Raw genomic sequence first — 17411 nt, forward strand, 5'->3', positions numbered from 1 at the left:
TATTTAGTCTCCAAAGACAGTTTACATCTCATTGCCTGAGGGAAAAGTGGGATTGTCTTTTTCAGAACTTGCTCTAAGACACTGCTGTGTGTGACAGGGAGGTGTGATCTCTTTAATGTCCCAGAATATTATACCTGGTGCTGAAGCTGAATGATGAATAAACAACATCTTTTAAGAATATCTGAGTGTTTTAGGGACCTCCTTTCCCCACTGTTCTCTCTGGGAAGAATGGGAGATGGGTATAGTTAGTTTTCATACGGAGAAATTCAGAAACAGAAATGAGAGAATTTTAATTTCCTCACCTACTCATAGTACTGAGCAAACCAGAGCAGAGGCCTTTAGGGTCAGTACTCATTTAGGAAAATGTATTGAACGCGGTCAAGGCCACAGCCTTAGGGAACTCTGCCACCTCCCATGCAGTGATTGATGGGAAGGGGTTGGGAAATCCAGTATATGCCCCCAGTATCCCCGCCCTACACATACAGGCACAGACACACACAGCACTATAATTCTGAGACCATAGTCGTTTCTTTAAAGCTTTTAAGTCAGAAGTATTCATTTATAACTTTTTTCGAAGCGTGGATTAGCATCTTTGTATCTGAGTCTGTCTGTTACATGGAAGGTTGGTGGAGTAAGAGACCAGCCACCAGATGTGGGCTGGAGCTCCAGATGCCCGAACTGAGTGCTGTACAAGCTCCTTTATGGGCTGGACACACGGCCGCAGAGGGGAGTGAGGCGCTGTCTGCCATTAAATAACTCAGGACTCTTGAAACGTGGTGGGCAATGTGTGAGCCAAGGGAGCGGATTTTAAAGGGGGAAACTACTGAGAGTATTGAACTAATGGTAGCATGCTGATTTGTGGAAGTTTTCTGCAAACCTAACTAGACATTTGATTTTTTTTCCCCTTTTTTCAGTTACTATTGCCTTTAAAAAAAATGTTTATACAATTTTTAAAGGTTACACTCCATCTACAGTTATTCTAAAATATTGGCCATATTCCCCGTGTTGTACACTACATCCTTGTAGCCCATCTTACACCCAAGAGTTTGTACCTCCTCCCCCGCCCCCGTATTTTCTCTTCCCTCTTTCCCTCTCCCCACTGGTAACCACTAGTTTGGTTTCTATACCTGTGAGTCTGCTTCTTTTTTGTTATACTCACTAGTTGGTTGTATTTCTTAGATTCCACGTATAAGTGATATCACGCAGTATTTGTCTTTCTCCGTCTGACTTATTTCACTTAGTGCAATGCCCTCCAGGTCCATCCGTGTTCCTGCAAATGGCAAAATTTCATTCTTTTTTTTCTGGCTGAGTAGTATTCCATTGGGTATATGTACCTCATCTTTATCCATTCATGTGCTGATGGCCACTGAGGATGCCGCCACATCTTATACGTTTGATTTTATGTAAAGTTTTCCTTTTTGGTATCCAAATAAGTATTCTCAGGGTTGCTGGCAATGAATTACGTTTATATTTTCAATAAACATCAAATCTTACTAAAGTGTATAGATCTATACAAGGAATAGTGGAATAAATGAAGCTTATTTCGATTTTTTTAGAAAGAACATATCTTAACCTTGTTGGCAGGAGAGGGGATGGGCGCATGTGGGTGGGGGGACGGCCAAAGTAGAGGCCTTTTCTCACGTCCTGTCCGGCGTTGTCACGATAGCATCATACCCTCAGGCTGGAATTCTTTTCTGCAACAGTGCCTACTCTCCTAGAAGCCTTGAGGAAAGTAGAAATTTAAATAGTCCTGGATTGGGCTGTGATAAGTCCACACAGACAAAAAAAATTGCGTTTGACTGTTTGGTCTCCCTCACGGTCATCTGTTTGCTCATAAATATATTCAGGCCATACCTTTTCGGCAAGGACACCACAGAGACACCGTTCTCATCCTCCTGCATCCAGTGACGTGGTAGGTCACCTCACGGATGGCGATGCCAAGCTTGGCCACTTGGTCGAGGGAGCGGCCACCAAATCTCTCCATGGTAAAGGCACATTTTTCTTCTGTAATTGATGAGTAACCCATAGATTGATCTTCTGAGCCAGTGTGAGTATCTTCTTTCCCAACAACTTTTACCCAAGAGTTCAAGCATCCAGGGCTGATTCTTGCTTGAATTAGTTATTGCCGTACTTTGGGGGCATCCAGTGGTGCTTTTCTCTTTGTGTCCTTCCTTCTGCACTTGTTAGCTGGCATTCTTCTTGAAGGACAGTTTCTCTCTCACACAGCCCACCCCCAACCTATAACCATAGATTTTAGGGTCCTTTTTACCCCTCAGGTTTTTTTTATCTGGCCGCACTGCATGGCTTGCAGGATCTGAGCTCCCCGGCCAGGGATCGAACCTGTGCCCAGCAGTGAAAGCGCCGAGTCTTCACCACTGGACCTCCAGGGAATTCCCCTCCCCCTCAATGTGTTTTAATCTATCAATGTCATTCTTTCTGACGCTCAAATTGTTTACAGCTTGGCCAGCCATCTGGCCGACAGGCTTCTGTCTTTATTGTCTGTCTTTGAGCACTTCTTTGCTTCTTTGGTGCAAAACATTTTAAACTCATCCTTTCCCCATGCCGGACCTGGAATCGGCCACTTCTCCAAGGAGCCCTGCTTCCCTTTAGTGGAGGGTGGTATTTACAGACCAAGATTTCGGTGTTCGGTGTGTTTATTGCAACTGGGCTGTTAATATTTCTAAGCCCTGTAGTCATGAGTTTGTATTAAGACCTCCTAGCTACTTTGTTTTTATTTTAAATCAGCTTCACTGTGGTGTAATTTACCGAGAATAAAATGTATTCATTTTAACTGTAGAGTTTGGCACATTTTAGCCCCTCGCACGCCTGTATGCATCCCCTGACTTAGCTGTTTGCTGGCAGTTGTCACCACGTGTGGCTCTAATCTGCGTTCCGCTGTAGATGACTCTGCCTATTCTGGAGTTTTGTAGAAGAGAAAGAATGCAATATGCAGCCTTTTCTCGGATTCCTTTCACTCAACATTGTGTTTTTGAGATCCATTCACGTTGTTATGCATATCAGTAGTTCATTGCCTTTTATTGCTGAGTAGTAATGCATTGTTTGGATATATCACAGTTTATTTATCTCTTTACAAGCTGATGTGCATTTGGGCTTTTTCCAGCTCGTGGCTGTGATGAATTAAACTGTCATGAACATTTAGGTATAGGTTTTTGTGTGGCCTGTGCTTTCATCTCTCTTGGGTGAATACTTAGAAATGGAATGACTGAGTCATGTGATCAGTATATTTGTTAAGTTTATAAGAAACCGCCCAGTTGTTTTCCAAAGTGGTTGTACCATTTTAAACTTCCACTGGGAATGTTATTCCACATCTGCATTCACACTTGGTGTCCGCAGTCTTTTAATTGTTGCCATTGTAGTGGGTGTGTGATGGTATGTTACTGCGGCTTTGATTTCTGTAATGACTGAGGATAGAGAACATCTTTTCATGTGCTAAATGATCATTCATTTTTCTTTCATTAAATGTCTGTTCAAATCTTCGGCCAGTTTTTAAATTGTCCATAGAGGTTATGCCTTAGGCTTTTTTATTGAGCTGTAAGAGTCCTGTGTGTTCTCAATACAAGCCTTCGGTCACGTATTGGGATATTTTCTCCCACTTGGTGACTTAGTTTAAAACTTTTTAAACAGTATCTTTTGGAGAGTAGAAAATTTTAATTTTGATTAAGTTCAATTTGTGAATTGTTTAGGGTTCATATTTTCAGGACATGTCTAAGGAATCTTTGCCTACCCTGAAACCACAAAGAGTTTCTTTTTATTTTAAATGTATTTGACTGAAGTATAGTTGATTTACAATGTTGTGTTAATTACTGCTGTACAACAAAATGACTCAGTTATACATATATATATACTTTCTATTTTATATTCTTTTCCATTTTATGGTTTATCACAGGACATTGAATATAGTTCCCTGTGCTGTACAGTAGGACCTTGTTGTTTATCCAGTCTGTATATTATAGTTTGCATCTGATAATCCCAAACGCCCGGTCCATCCTTCCCCCACCCCTCCACAAAGAGCTTCTTTTATATTTTCTTCTACAAGTTCTATAACTTAAGCTTTTGTGTTTATGTCCATGATTCCATTTTGAGTTAATTTCTATGAATATTGTGAGATACAGGGAAGGAGGTTATTTCCCTTCCCCCGCCCCGACCACAGATGTCCTTTTGTTCCAGCACAATGTGTTAAAGACTATCCTTTCCCCCGTTGAGTTTTCTTGGCATCTTAATAAAAAAAAAAAAAAAATCAGCCAGGCATCGGTGGGAAGAATTATTTTTGAACTGTTGAATCTCTTCTGTTTACCGAAGTGTCTGTCTTTACATTGACACCACAGTGTCTTGATTACTGTAGCTGTACGATAGGCAGAGCCCGGCCAGCTCCTCCCAGACGTTCTGTACCAGGATTCACAGTCATGTGCCTTCAAGCAAGTGACATAATTAAGTGAAGCTGGTCAGGTGTGAGCAGTATTGCTTTTCTTGTATTAAAACTTAAAGGACTAAAACTTCAGCCTGATTTATTTTCATTTACCAAGGTTTTTAATTACGTCCCTTTCCCGTATATTTCTCATGGTTGTTATTATTTCTAACGGCATCTTTTGTACACATGCTTTGCATATTAAGTATACAGGAACAGGGCTTCCCTGGTGGCGCAGTGGTTGAGAGTCTGCCTGCCGATGCAGGGGACACGGGTTCGTGCCCCGGTCCGGGAAGATCCCACATGCCTCGGAGCGGCTGGGCCCGTGAGCCGTGGCCGCTGAGCCTGCGCGTCCGGAGCCTGTGCTCCGCAACGGGAAAGGCCACAACAGTGAGGGGTCCGCGTACCACAAAAAAAAAAAATGTATATATACAGGAACAGTCCTTGTTCCCATCCATATAACAGTGCTCTAGACCTGTGTACTTGAATGCCGGGCCCATTCGGTCTGTTTTCCAGTTGCCCACTTTGGAGAGAGGACCATCCCCCATGACAGCACAGACTGGTAGACTCGGCTTTGGGGCTGCGATAGGGATTGGGGGGGGCGCTGGCGCTGCCAGAAGGGACATAGCCCTTGATGCCATTGTCCCCATAAAGGAATCCAGCACAGTGTACCACATCTTCAAAGAGGCCGGACATCCTTGGGTTTTAACACATCTCTGTTTAAAATGCAAAAACTTTTGCAGGCCAAACCAACCTTTCCTCTAGGGCCACGTATGGCCAAATGCTCCAGCTGTGACCTCTGGTCTGCACAGTAAATAAGGGCAGAGAAAGTGAGTGAAAACTTGACCCCAGGCTAGAGATTAAGTCTGCATCATACCTGACGGGGCTGGACAGAGAAGGAATAGTCACCTTAGGTGCTTTGAAAAGGGATTTTTTTTAATAATAAACTTTTGTTGTTGTTGTTTTGCATTGGGTCTTTGTTGCTGCACGTGGGCTTTCTCTAGTTGTGGAGAGCGGGGGCTACTCTTCCTTGCGGTGCGCGGGCTTCTCACTGGGGTGGCTTCTCTTTTTGCAGAGCACAGGCTCTAGGTGTGCGGGCTTCAGTAGTTGCAGCACACAGGCACAGTAGTTGCGGCGTGTGGGCCCTAGAGCGCCTGGGCTTCAGTAGTTGTGGCATGCAGGCTCAGTAGTTGTGGCACACGGGCTTAGTTGCTCCACGGCATGTGGGATCTTCCCAGACCAGGGCTCGAACCCATGTCCCCTGCATTGGCAGGCAGTTTCTTAACCACTGCGCCACTACGGAAGCCCCTCTATTTTTAATACAGTTTTAAATTTACAGAAGAACTGAGAAAATACTAGTAAGTTCCCGTACACCTCACACCCAGTTTCCACTGTTAACATTATACATTGATATTTATATGTTACATGCGTTATAATGAATGAATCAGTATTAGCTAAAGTCAGTTCTTTATTCACGTGTCCTTAGTGTTGACTACCTGGTGTCCTTTTTCTGTTCCGGGATCCTATTCTGGGCACCACGTTACGTTCAGTCGTCATGTCTCTATAGGTTCCTCTCTGGCTGTGACAGTTTCTCCGATTTTCCTTATTTTTGATGATCTTGGCAATCTGGAAGAGTCCTGGTCAGGTATATCGTAGCATGCCGCGCTGTTGGAGTTTTTCTGAGGTTTTGCTCATGACTAGAATGTGGTTATGGGTTTGGGGGAAGAAAAGTGCCATTTTCATAGTATCAGGTCCAGGGTACGTACTGTCAGCCTTAGTTTACAGCTCACGTTGTTCCAGCTCTGGCCGCTGGCAGCTCTTTCAGTTGGCTGTGTTCTTCTCACAGACCCTCATCAATGTGGGTTTGTGTGAGGTCTTTGTTTATTTCACAAACCCCTCCTTACTTTCTGGCACTACAGGATGATTTAAGCTCGTATTGTTCATTTTCCACTTCTGTCCTAGCATCGGCCATTTCTCTAAGGAGCCCTGGTTCCTTTTATGAGAAAGAACCTAAAGCAACCATACCTCAATAAAAATTAATTTTAAGAAAAGGAAAGAACGAAAGGAAGGAAGGAAGGAAGGAAAGGGAAGGGAAGGGAAGGAGGGAAGGGGGGAACGGAAGGAGGGGAGGGGAGGGGAGGGGAGGGGAGGGGAAGGAAGGGAAGAACCACACAGGTTAGAAAAGACCACAGAGGGAGAGTGCCATTTTCAGCACAGCACATCAAGGGTGCGTACTGTCAACATGACTTAAAACCGAGGGTCGTAAACTTAAAACCGAGACTCCTCCGCTGTAAAGTTTCTTCCATACCGTTGTCTCTAGAATGAAATGACTATGCAGCCCATACCCAAGGAGTGGGGAGTTAGCTCTACCTCCTTGGGTGGAAGGAGGGTTACCTACATTCATTATTTGGAACTCTTCTTGCATGGGAAGTTTGGGTATTCCCCATTGGCTTATTTCTTCAAGCATTTGTGTATATACTTCAATCGTATTGGTGTTCGGTGTTTATTTTCTGCTTTAGTTTGTAATCTAATTTTGCTGCTTAAATTGTTCCAGCTTTGGCCATTTGGTAGGCTCCCGTGGGCCTCTTTGTATGCCCCCGTCAGTGTGTGTTTTTTGGTGTGTGTTTTTGAGTGCTTCCTTACTTTCTGGCTCTAAAGCTACCCCGGGATCATCTTGTATATTTTCTGCCCCAGCCCTGGAGTCAACTGCTTCTCTGAGTACCTCTGGTTCCCTTTATTAGAGCCCAGTGTTAGGAACCGAGATCTGGGGCCGGGTGGGCTCATTGCTGCTGGAGTGTCACCGCTTCGAGGCCCCCTCAGCTGACAGAGCAAGGGAATAGGTGTGTGTACTGACCAACATGTGTATGCACACATACCGATGTGTCTAACCGTCTCTACATCAAGCTAAACATGAGTTCATACTGATGTCTCCGACACTCATCCGTAACCACATGGGTCGTGCTAGCCTTCTCTGTTGCTTATCTGTAAGTTCTCACTCCAGTGGTGAGAAACCTGGCTCCCAGAAGCCACTGTCCAGAGTGGATCTGTTTTCATTAGATCGCTCCTGTCCAGGGCCTGGAGCACTTGAGTTGCTTTCTTCCTGCAAAGTCTTTGTTCTTCCTCTCCGCAGAGGTCAGTGCTCCCCATGCTTTAGACTTAGCTCAGGGAAGCCTCAGCGGGTCCCAGATCAGGTCAGAGTCTCTGCAACATGCCTTATGGTACCATCTGCTTCCCTTACAGCCCTTACCAGCATCGAATTTAAGTAGCTCGTCTTGCAGTTGGTTGTGTTACTGCTTTTTCTTTTCCGGAACGTTGGCTTCGTAGGCAAGGACCTTGTGTGAGTTGCTCAGGGGCTAGCACTGGACACACGTTAGGTATGTGACCAGTATTTAGTGAAAAGATACAAGAGGTATGGAAGAAATGTGAGGCGTGGTCTTCTGGGTCTTCTACCCGATGACACAGGAGAAGGGTTGAGAATATAACATTAGGGACGTTTCTGCTTCTCGAATTCTTAGCTCCTTTAAGTAATTAGCTTCTGCCCCTCAGAAGTTCATGCTCTGGAAATGGTTGTGTATGGAAATCAAAAAAAAAAAAAATCCAGGGCCATGTACAGTTACATGAAGGACACTGTGTTGAGTGAATAGCCCTGAGCCAAGTAACAATTAGTTGAGGGAAATGGATGCTGAATCAGATGCAAGAGACAAAGCAGGCATGATGTTAATTTGCAGCCTTGTTTCACAGAAAATGTACGGGTGTGTTGGATCATATAAACGTAGCTAGCTTCTGTGTTGGAAAATACCAGATGTTTATGCACAATAATATTGGAAAAGACCCTGGGCTCAGGTCCTCACTCTGTGCTCTTTCCTTTCTGTCTTTAGCTCACTGGATCCTGCCCCATTTAGGGTGACTTTTGTTGTTTTGGGTTTGGGGTGTTTTTCTGCCACTGAAATTATTAGTTTGGAAAGGAGGATACCAAACGTAAACTTCTTTCTTGTAATGCTGCTTCTTGAAGTTGCCTATGGCATTTTATATTTCATAAGATCAAGGATTTTGTTCATTTCCCTTTGGAAAAAATAAAACAAGATTTCGCCTACTGGCAGGTCTTAAAGGAAGCTAAAGGGCATTTGTTTAACTTTTTCTGTTTTACTCTAAGGACATTCTGATGATCACATACGTGTGATCTTCTGAAGCGTCCCAGTCCTGGAACGCTGGCCGCTAGCCATCTCCCAGAGAGGGGCCAAAGCCATGCAGCTTAAAGCTGCAGGAAAAAACGTTGGCTAAAGAAACAGGAGCGGGTTGTTGGTAAGAGTCACCAGACCCAGGAGTGCACGGCAGTTCCCTGCCGCCCTGATTTCCTGGAGAAGGTGCAGAAGAACCGGCACCACCTGCCCTGGGGGAGTTTAAAAGGCACGTGGCCTGGATGAGCATGCAAATGTCCCACATGCATCTTGTGGTCCTTTTAGCCATTGGATCTGCCTGTGATTTGGGCTTGCGGGTCCTATCCACTTCACTGGGGGTCACGGCGGGAGGAGTAAGCGACAGAGTATGACTCTAGCGTGGAATAAATAGGAAGAGAATGCCTTTGGGGGCCGGAACTGGTCATAATATTGTCCTATCAATACGTGAACTGCTTCCTCTTCATCTTAACATCCAGTGCTTTACTCCTCAGTTTCAGGCTGGAGCTCACACCGGGCACCGGAAGACGTGCCTGTGACGTAACTGCTATTTTGTGCTAAGAAAGTAACAGAGCTTCTAAATATGGAGACTATTTTAGTTATAGGAAAGTGCTTTTACTTTTAATAGGAACAGTCATTGTTACATTTCCCCCTCTCAGAAAAGAAGGAGGCTGCTTAGGAATCCTTAAAGAGCGTAGATGGACAGAAAAGGACACACAACAAAGGATGGATCCCAGGGGCGCCGAGCAGAAGTTCTGTAAACAGCTGTGCTATTTTCCTTTGAAATGCCGGGCGCACTCTGTGCAGTGTAGTGGTCGTGTGCTGAGGGGCTGTGTGTCTAACCCTGGAATGAAGGATTCCACACTGAATCTCAGAGCCGTGCATACACGTCAAGGGCATCTGGATCTTTCTGAAGTTGGAAACTACAGTCGTCCCTTGGTATCCACGGGAAATTGGTTCCAGGACCCGCTGTGGGTACCAAAATCCAAGTCCCATCGGTACCTGCCCGAGTCCCATCCCGGGCCCTCTGTATCCGCAGGTTCGGCATCTGCAGATCCAACAACCGCGGATAGTGTAAAGGATGTGGAACCCGCGGATGTGACAGGCTGCCTGTATTTAAATGACAGACTTTTAAAAATGTCGCATGCTTGGAAACGTAGTCCTGCCACATCACCTGCATTCAAATAGTCCTTGCATTTCCTCTAGCATCCGACCCTCTGAAAAAATAAAACATGGACAAATGTTCACTCTGAGCTGCTCTCAGAAATTTGGAGCATGCTAAATAAAACCTGCATGTTCTAGCATGAAACCGGCACAGAAGTGTGAAGCGTTGCTTCTTTGATTCGTCTCATTACCCGGAACCCTAGGCCATTCTGTAGTCTGTGGGGAAAATCCTACGTGTCTTGCACAGCCCTACTTAAGTGAAAAACCAGGCGCCCAACACGTCTGGCCGTGTTCGCTTGTCCCGGTAGGAGCGCTCCCACAGTTCCGTGTGTTCTCCTCTGTAAGGGAATTTCTCTTTTCCTGTTTCCCCTTTCCTTCTGTTCTTTTCCTGTCTGTCCTCCTCTTGCCTGTGAGGTGCCCCTTCACAACACAGCATCCTGATTGCTTGCTACATACGGCTCAGGTCTCAGGTACCACATGGTGCTTACACACTTATCAAGAATGTTTTGGCACCTGCTGTATGCAGGCGCAACCTATGCATTCTCAAGAGGATACCCAGGTCTGGGACGAGGTCTGCTTACCGGCTTTTCAGATTTGAAAATTTAGTGCTCCAGGAAAAAGCAGTTTAGGAGCTAAAAAATCATAGGCATTTTAAGGAAATATCAAAAAAAGGACACAGCACTATTTTCAGTACCTTGTTAGATACAAGGCCATTCTGTCACTGTAAGAAAAACATGTACTAGATTTAACTTGATTTCTCAGTATGTTTGGCATATTTGAGATATCAAATTAAAAAAATGGAAATTTTTCATTTTCTGCAGTGTGTGAGGGAACAGGGGTGGAGTGAGTTGAGGAGAGGGCCATATTTTTGGGAAATTTTTAATAAAATTTCTGGCTTTTTTCCCACCTATGGCAAAGATCTAGGACACAAAAGCATTAAATGTTAATACTGATTCAAAATTAAATCTCCAAAACCTTGCTGAGAGAAATGAAAGGTCTAAATAACTGGAGAGAGAGAGACCATGTTCATGGATTCGAAGACTCCGTATTGCTACGTTGTTGGTTCTCAGTGAATTGATATATAGATTTGACGCAGTCCTGATCAAAAGTTGTCAGAATTTACAGACTGACTCTGAAACTCGTATGGAAATAGAACAGCTCTGCTGAAGAAGAACAGAGATGGGGAACCCACACCACCTGGTCACGGCGGTTGTCATAAAACCACAGTACATCAAGACAGTGTGGTAGTAGCATTAGATCGCCAAGTGGACCAATGGGTCAGGGAGAACGTCCAGAAGGAAACTCACACGTAGGTGACCACTGACTTTTGACAAGAGTACAAAGGCTGTTCTGTAGTTCTGCGACAATTAGATACAGTTGGAACAATTGGATATCCACATGCAAAAAAAAAAAAGGAGAAGAATTTCAGTCCCTCACATCACATACACAAAATTAACTCAAAATAGATCATAATTAAATATAAGACCTAAATCCATGATAACTTGTAGAAAGGAGGAGAAAACTGCGGGTTAGGCAACACTATCTCAGCTATGACACCAACAGCATTCTTCATGAAGGACAAATGCATGCACTGGACTTCGTCAACATTAAAACTGTCTGTCCTTCCAAAGATGAGCCATATCTCCCAAGAGGGAGGAGATAGAGATATACATAGAGCTGATTCACTTCGTTGTACAGCAGAAATCAACACAACACTGTAAAGTAACTATACCCCAATTAAGAAAAGAAAGAAAAGAAGAGATGAGCCACAGACAAGGAGAAATTATTTATGTCACATATCTAAGAAAAGGACTTGTATGCAGACTATATAAATACCTCTCAAAACACAATGGGAAAGAAATAAGCCATTTTAAAAGTAGGCAAAAGATTGGAACAAATACTTCACCAAAGAAGCAATGCCATATGGCTTATAAGCACATGAAAAGATACTCAACATAATCAGTCATTAGAAAAATGCAAATTAAAACCACAGTGACATACTACTAATACCTATTAGAATGGCTAAAATGAAACACCAACCACACCAAGTCTCGTTGAGGATGTGGAATGATTGGAACTCACACACTGCTGGCGGGATTGTAAAACGGCGCAACCACTTTGGAAAATAATTTGGCATTTTCTTAAAAAGTTAAATGTACACGTACCATGTGATCTAGGCGTTCCACTCTTAGGTATTTATCCAAAAATAATGAAGTCTGCATAGACTCATACACTGATGTTCATAAGAGCTTCATCTGTAATATCCAGAGGCTTGAAAAAACCCAAAAGTCCATCGACAGGTAAATGGATTTAACAAAACAAAACAAAACTGTGGTACACCCATACATCCACACAGTAGAATACTGCTCAGCAAGGTGAAGGAATGAACTGTTGATACACATTGTAGCCTGGCTGAATCTCCATATCATTATTCTAAGTGAAAAGCCCAATTAAAAAAAAAACACAGTATATACCATATGCTTCCATTCATATAAAATTCTGTGGAGACCAGCGGTTGCCTGGGGTTAGGGGATGTGGAGAGCGTAAAGAGGGATGGCTTTAAAAAACAGCACGAGGGGGCTTCCCTGGTGGCGCAGTGGTTGAGAGTCCGCCTGCCGATGCAGGGGACACGGGTTCGTGCCCCGGTCCGGGAAGATTCCACATGCCGCGGAGCGGCTGCGCCCGTGAGCCATGGCCGCTGAGCCTGCGTGTCCGGAGCCTGTGCTCCGCAACGGGAGAGGCCACAGCAGTGAGAGGCCCGCGTACTACAAAAACAAAAAAACAAAAAAACAGTATAAGGAAACTTGGGGGTGATGGATATGTTTATTATCTTCAGTTTGGCCATGTGTTCATGGCCATTTACATAGGTCAAAGTGTATCAAATTTTACTCTTCAAAACATGTATTTTATCCTTTCAGGGGTCCCTAAGACTGCCCACGTGCTTGGTGATTTACTGGGACCCCCAGCACCCAGCATGTATTGTGCTTGTGGATAAGACGTGTCAGCGGGATGCAGTAGGATCCGTAGGCACATCAGTGAGGGAAAGACCTGAGGAGGGGTCTGGAGGAATCCATGTGCCACTTCCTGTGTCCTCTGCCCCCCATGAAGGACCGCAGAGCACACCTTCCCTCCAGCAGCAAAGCTGTAACTATGGAGGTACAGTGGTTATGCCCACTGAAACCCATTTCAGGTTCAGGGTTTTGACTGGGGGCTGGTCGCATAGGCACCTCTGCCCACCAGTATCTCAGATGCCCGAAAAGAAAACGTGTTCAGTGGCCCAGGCGGGCAAAACAACCTTATCAACGTAGGAATGCTTCAAAAGCCAGATTCCCAGGTGCCGGCCAAGGGCCAGCTTATAAGCAGGCTTTTCTGAAAATCATAGTCTCTTTTCTGTAGTCAGTTATACCTCAGTAGCACTCTTTTTTTTTTTCAGTAGCACTTTTTTTAAAAAAAAATTAAGTTAGTATGAACTAGCACAAGGCAATGGTGATTAATTTACTGAAAAAGTGATAGACTATAAAAAGCAGTCACTTCAGATTTGTGGAAGACCAATAGAATGGGACCTTCGTTACCTGGATTGCTTCATGCTCTAGAATCTGCTCTTTGGAGTGAAGTGGGATATTAATAAATAAGTAAAGTTGGGATATTTGCCAAATGGGAGCTTCGAGTTATATTTTCATTAATACAGTAGTCTAACTTTTAATTTGAATTGTACTTGAAAATCTTTGCCAAGAATATAATTTTTCTTCCTTTCATTAAATAATTCCTTGATTGATAATCTTTATTTTAATCACTGGTTAACGGACCATGACCCAGTTCTATAGCAAATAAAAAGTCAAGCATTGGTGTTGAAATTATAATGATCCCAACAACGGGTCCGCCTGGTGCAGCGGTGTGGCACACCCAGCTGGGAGAGTAGGCACTGCTGAAATCCAGCCTGTGCTCTGACGGCCAAGCCAGGGGCCCCGGCATGGGTGTGTCCACCTGAGAAAGGGGCAGCTCTTTCTAGTTTGCAGAAAGGCACCACATGGGCTGACTTGGCCCCAGCACGTGTTCCAGAAGGAGGTGGTGGTGACAGTGATGGTTTTCCCCCAAAGTGCTACCTGCTAGAGGCCAGCTTTGTTATCAACATGTCTTTGTTTGTTTTTGCTTTTTTATTTTCTAATTTGTATTGGAGTATAGTTGCTTTACAGTGTTGTGTATCAACATGTCTTTCCCCTTAAAGAAATCCAGGAGATAACTTCCAGTTGAGGGCTGTCTTTAAGAGCGTGTACCTGGAGAGGACCAGAGATTCCAGCAACCCGTGTGGGCCTTTCCTCTCTAATTTGGCCTGATCGCCTTTGAAAGGCAGGCGAATTTAGGGGACAATTTTCTTTCTGTCCGGAGGGTGCCTGGTGTCTGTTCTGTATCTGGATCCCGTTATGAATGTCCCCAGACAAGATCGCTCTGTGTCTGTAACAGTAAAACAGAAATCAGAGACAGGCAACCCCTGTGGCTCCTCTGAGAGGAATTGCTGCTGTTGCTGAGTAATAAGGCTGCCTAAGGGGCAGTCGGGAACTTGCACTTGCGGGGGGACCAAGCGTAGTTGAAGATCCAGCTTTGAGACAAATAGACAGTATTTGATGGTCACAGCTTCCGATGAGCGATGTTCAGACATGGACCCACTTTATTTCTCAGCCCTGAGCCCCTGGCTGAGTCCGTGACAGCACAGGGCAGTGGCACCAGGCAGCCACACGGCAGGGAACCGGGGGACAGTCTGCCAGCAGGAGGGTTCTGGTTCCGCTCGGAAACCTTCACCATTCGGAAATCTCCACTCCCCCCGTTTCTTCTGTGGCTCACAGGTTCCTTCCCCTAAGGAAGCTTCAACTGCATCTCTTTCCCCTTTTGTAGATGCGAACGACGCGCAAGGTCTCTGTGTGGCCAGTGGGCCTGGTTGGCGGGCGGCGCTATGAACGTCCGTTGGTGGAAAACGGGAAGGTCGTCGGCTGGTACACCGGCTGGAGAGCAGACAGGCCCTTTGCCATCGATATGGCAGGTGAGCACGTAGATCGTGGGGTTTGTTCCTGCCGGGTTTTTCCCGTCCCCCCACCCCACCCCCGTGTGTAACTGTACCGAAGGCAGGACTCTTTGAAAGACCGCTTTGCTTAAACCCTACGTTGTGTTATGTTCAGCAGATGAACGTTTAAACCTTCAGAGAAGGCTGGTTGGGTGATTCAAGGGGTAATTGATTCGGGGAGTGATTAGGAAACACTCATTCCATTCCATTTGTCACCTGTCCACGCAGCCATCCCTTCATCCAGGTGCTGGGCTGGGCGGCAGGGAGCTGGGCAGTGAGAAACAGACCTGGCCCCGGCCTCACAGGGGTCTACAGCCTGTGCCTGTCCATGCCTCGCTCTGCAAGTCCGACTGGTTGTAATATATCCCATGCGTACTGATAAATTTAACAGTGATACGGTATAGGCAAGCTAACCATTTTGATGCTTATTGATCGAGACATTAGTCCTTATTGATACATTTAAGAGTAAAAATAGAAAACTGGATTACTGGTTTTTCAAACAGGTATTAATGTTGAGTATAACTGTCTTTCAAAGTTTTTACTCTCTGACCAACCAACTAAATTGAATAAAACCTACTGTAGACCACAAATTCTAAAATGCTGCTTTATCATAAAGTGACTCATTCTCTGGGGGTTATATAACATGATGCCTGTGATAACTGTGGAACGATGCAGTTTGAAACATGAGGCTTTGGAGGCAAAAGAGAAAAAAAATCGCTAAAATCACTGATGTCTGTAACCTAGAATATGAAGGCAGAGAAGCTTCAAAATTGATCTCATCCATCTCAGCGCCGAAACAGAGCTCTGTCTGTCTGTCTGTCAGCCTGTGCTTGGCCGATCTTTTTGTGTGCTATTTCCCAGCTGTAGTCAGAATCACTGCTCAGAATTGTGATGGGATGGAGGCTGTGTTCTGACTGGCTTCATGAATTTTATTCTGAAAATACTATAAATTTGAGGGAGCGAGGTTATGAAGAGTGCTAGGAATAAAAGCTGCTGTGGAAAAGCACTGGGGATGGCCGGCCTGCTGCCCTGCTTCATGGGAGAAGACAAACTAGGGTATTTTAACTCAACGTTTAACAGCGTTTCCTGAGGGCCAGCTTTGTGGGATTGTGTGTCATGGTCTCTGACCCAAGGGTGGTCCAGACCTCTGACCCTTCCCTGACCCCTCCCCCCTCCCAGGCCCCCTCCCTGCGTCCTGACCCCTCTGTCCCTCTTCCAACCCAAGCCTTATTCCTCGGTCCCCAGTTCTTGCAGCCGCAGAGCTGAGCTGGCATCTCAACCAAAGAATCTTCCTGAAGGCAGACAGACAGGCAGGTCAGCTGTATTTGGAAGGTGACGAGGATTATCAAAAGGGGTGTCGCCTCAATCAAGTCTGAAACGATAAGGCCGACCATAACGTGTCTTGAAAATCAAGTTTTCTGCTGCTCAGAAGTGTTAAATTTGAGCAGAAATCTTGAGGAACATTAGGCAAAATCTTGTGCTTCTCTGGGACTTAGTTTCCTCATGTAGAATGAGGCAGTAGCGTGAATGACCACTGAGGTCTTTGCTAACGAGTTCTCCCTTTCCCTGGCTTCCTATCTTGGGAAGCTCAAAGAAGAGTCCAGGTCCCTGGATTCTAAGTGAGGGTGTGGCTGCTGACGCAGCCGGCTGGCAGATGTTTGGTCCTTCTGGTCCCCAGGAGTTCAAGTCTCCCACATGGGTTCTCTGCCCATCACCCTTCAAGCTAACTTCAAGGTGAGGGTGACATAGATACGTCTTCCTGGATTTTGCTGTAAGAACTTTATGTAGATGATCAAGTATCCAGTAAACCCATCGAGTATTTTGCATTGTTCCCCCCGGAATTTGGATCCAAATAGATATATCTAAAATTCAAGAAGGGCACATGGGTTTTGTGAATTAGGCCTGACTGGTGACAAGACATTTCACACTCTGTCACTGCCAGAATCTCTGGGAAACTTCTCCATGACATGACTGGTGTTTGGATTTTTAAAAGCACTTTAATAGATTTTCAAAGCATAATATAAGACCTATTGTAAAATATGATTGATTTGCTTGTTTTTATTAATTATCCTTATTTTAAAATCGGAATAAAATTTCTGTCTCAAAGAAAACAACTTTTGAAACACTAAATTAGTTTCTTCACATGTGAATTTGCTTTGCAAATTAGTTTTCAGTGAATTATTGATATTTTTGGAAACCTTTAAGTGAGAGGGATTTGGTTGATGAGATAAAGCTCTGACTTTGAGCCATTTGTTCTCATTCTAAAACTTGCAATTTTATAGCTTTGTTTAGATTCCATATGATTCATTTACTCTTAGTGGGAAGAGAGAACAGGGCTTTTGGATGTTCATGTACAAATGGTACTTCCCACCTCATTTTCAAGAGACACACACAGACACACATACACTCACAATCTCTAGAGAGTAGAAAGCTGGAAGCCCGCTTCCCTGCTGTACCCAGGAAAGCCTGAGGATCACTGCTTTAAAAGTCGTTCTGATGGATGAGTGAGGGGACTGCGTTGGAGCCTGCGTCTCGCTTGGACTGCCACAAACTGATTAAAAAACATGAAACTGACAGCCTTATGGGGACC

At 44.7% G+C, this 17411-nt stretch overlaps 1 protein-coding gene across 1 annotated transcript in view; it reads left to right on the forward strand.

Annotated features, from left to right (window-relative positions):
* The window catches only part of B3GAT2 (beta-1,3-glucuronyltransferase 2), a 78623-nt gene that overhangs the window by 27000 nt on the left and 34212 nt on the right, over nt 1–17411 (forward strand). Inside the window, exon 2 of the mRNA XM_060167544.1 lies at nt 14656–14800. Within this exon, the coding sequence (XP_060023527.1) occupies nt 14656–14800 (145 nt within the window). The remainder of the gene's footprint in view (nt 1–14655; nt 14801–17411) is intronic.

The sequence above is a fragment of the Lagenorhynchus albirostris genome, chromosome 12 (assembly GCF_949774975.1).
Source record: "Lagenorhynchus albirostris chromosome 12, mLagAlb1.1, whole genome shotgun sequence".
NCBI lineage: Eukaryota > Metazoa > Chordata > Mammalia > Artiodactyla > Delphinidae > Lagenorhynchus > Lagenorhynchus albirostris.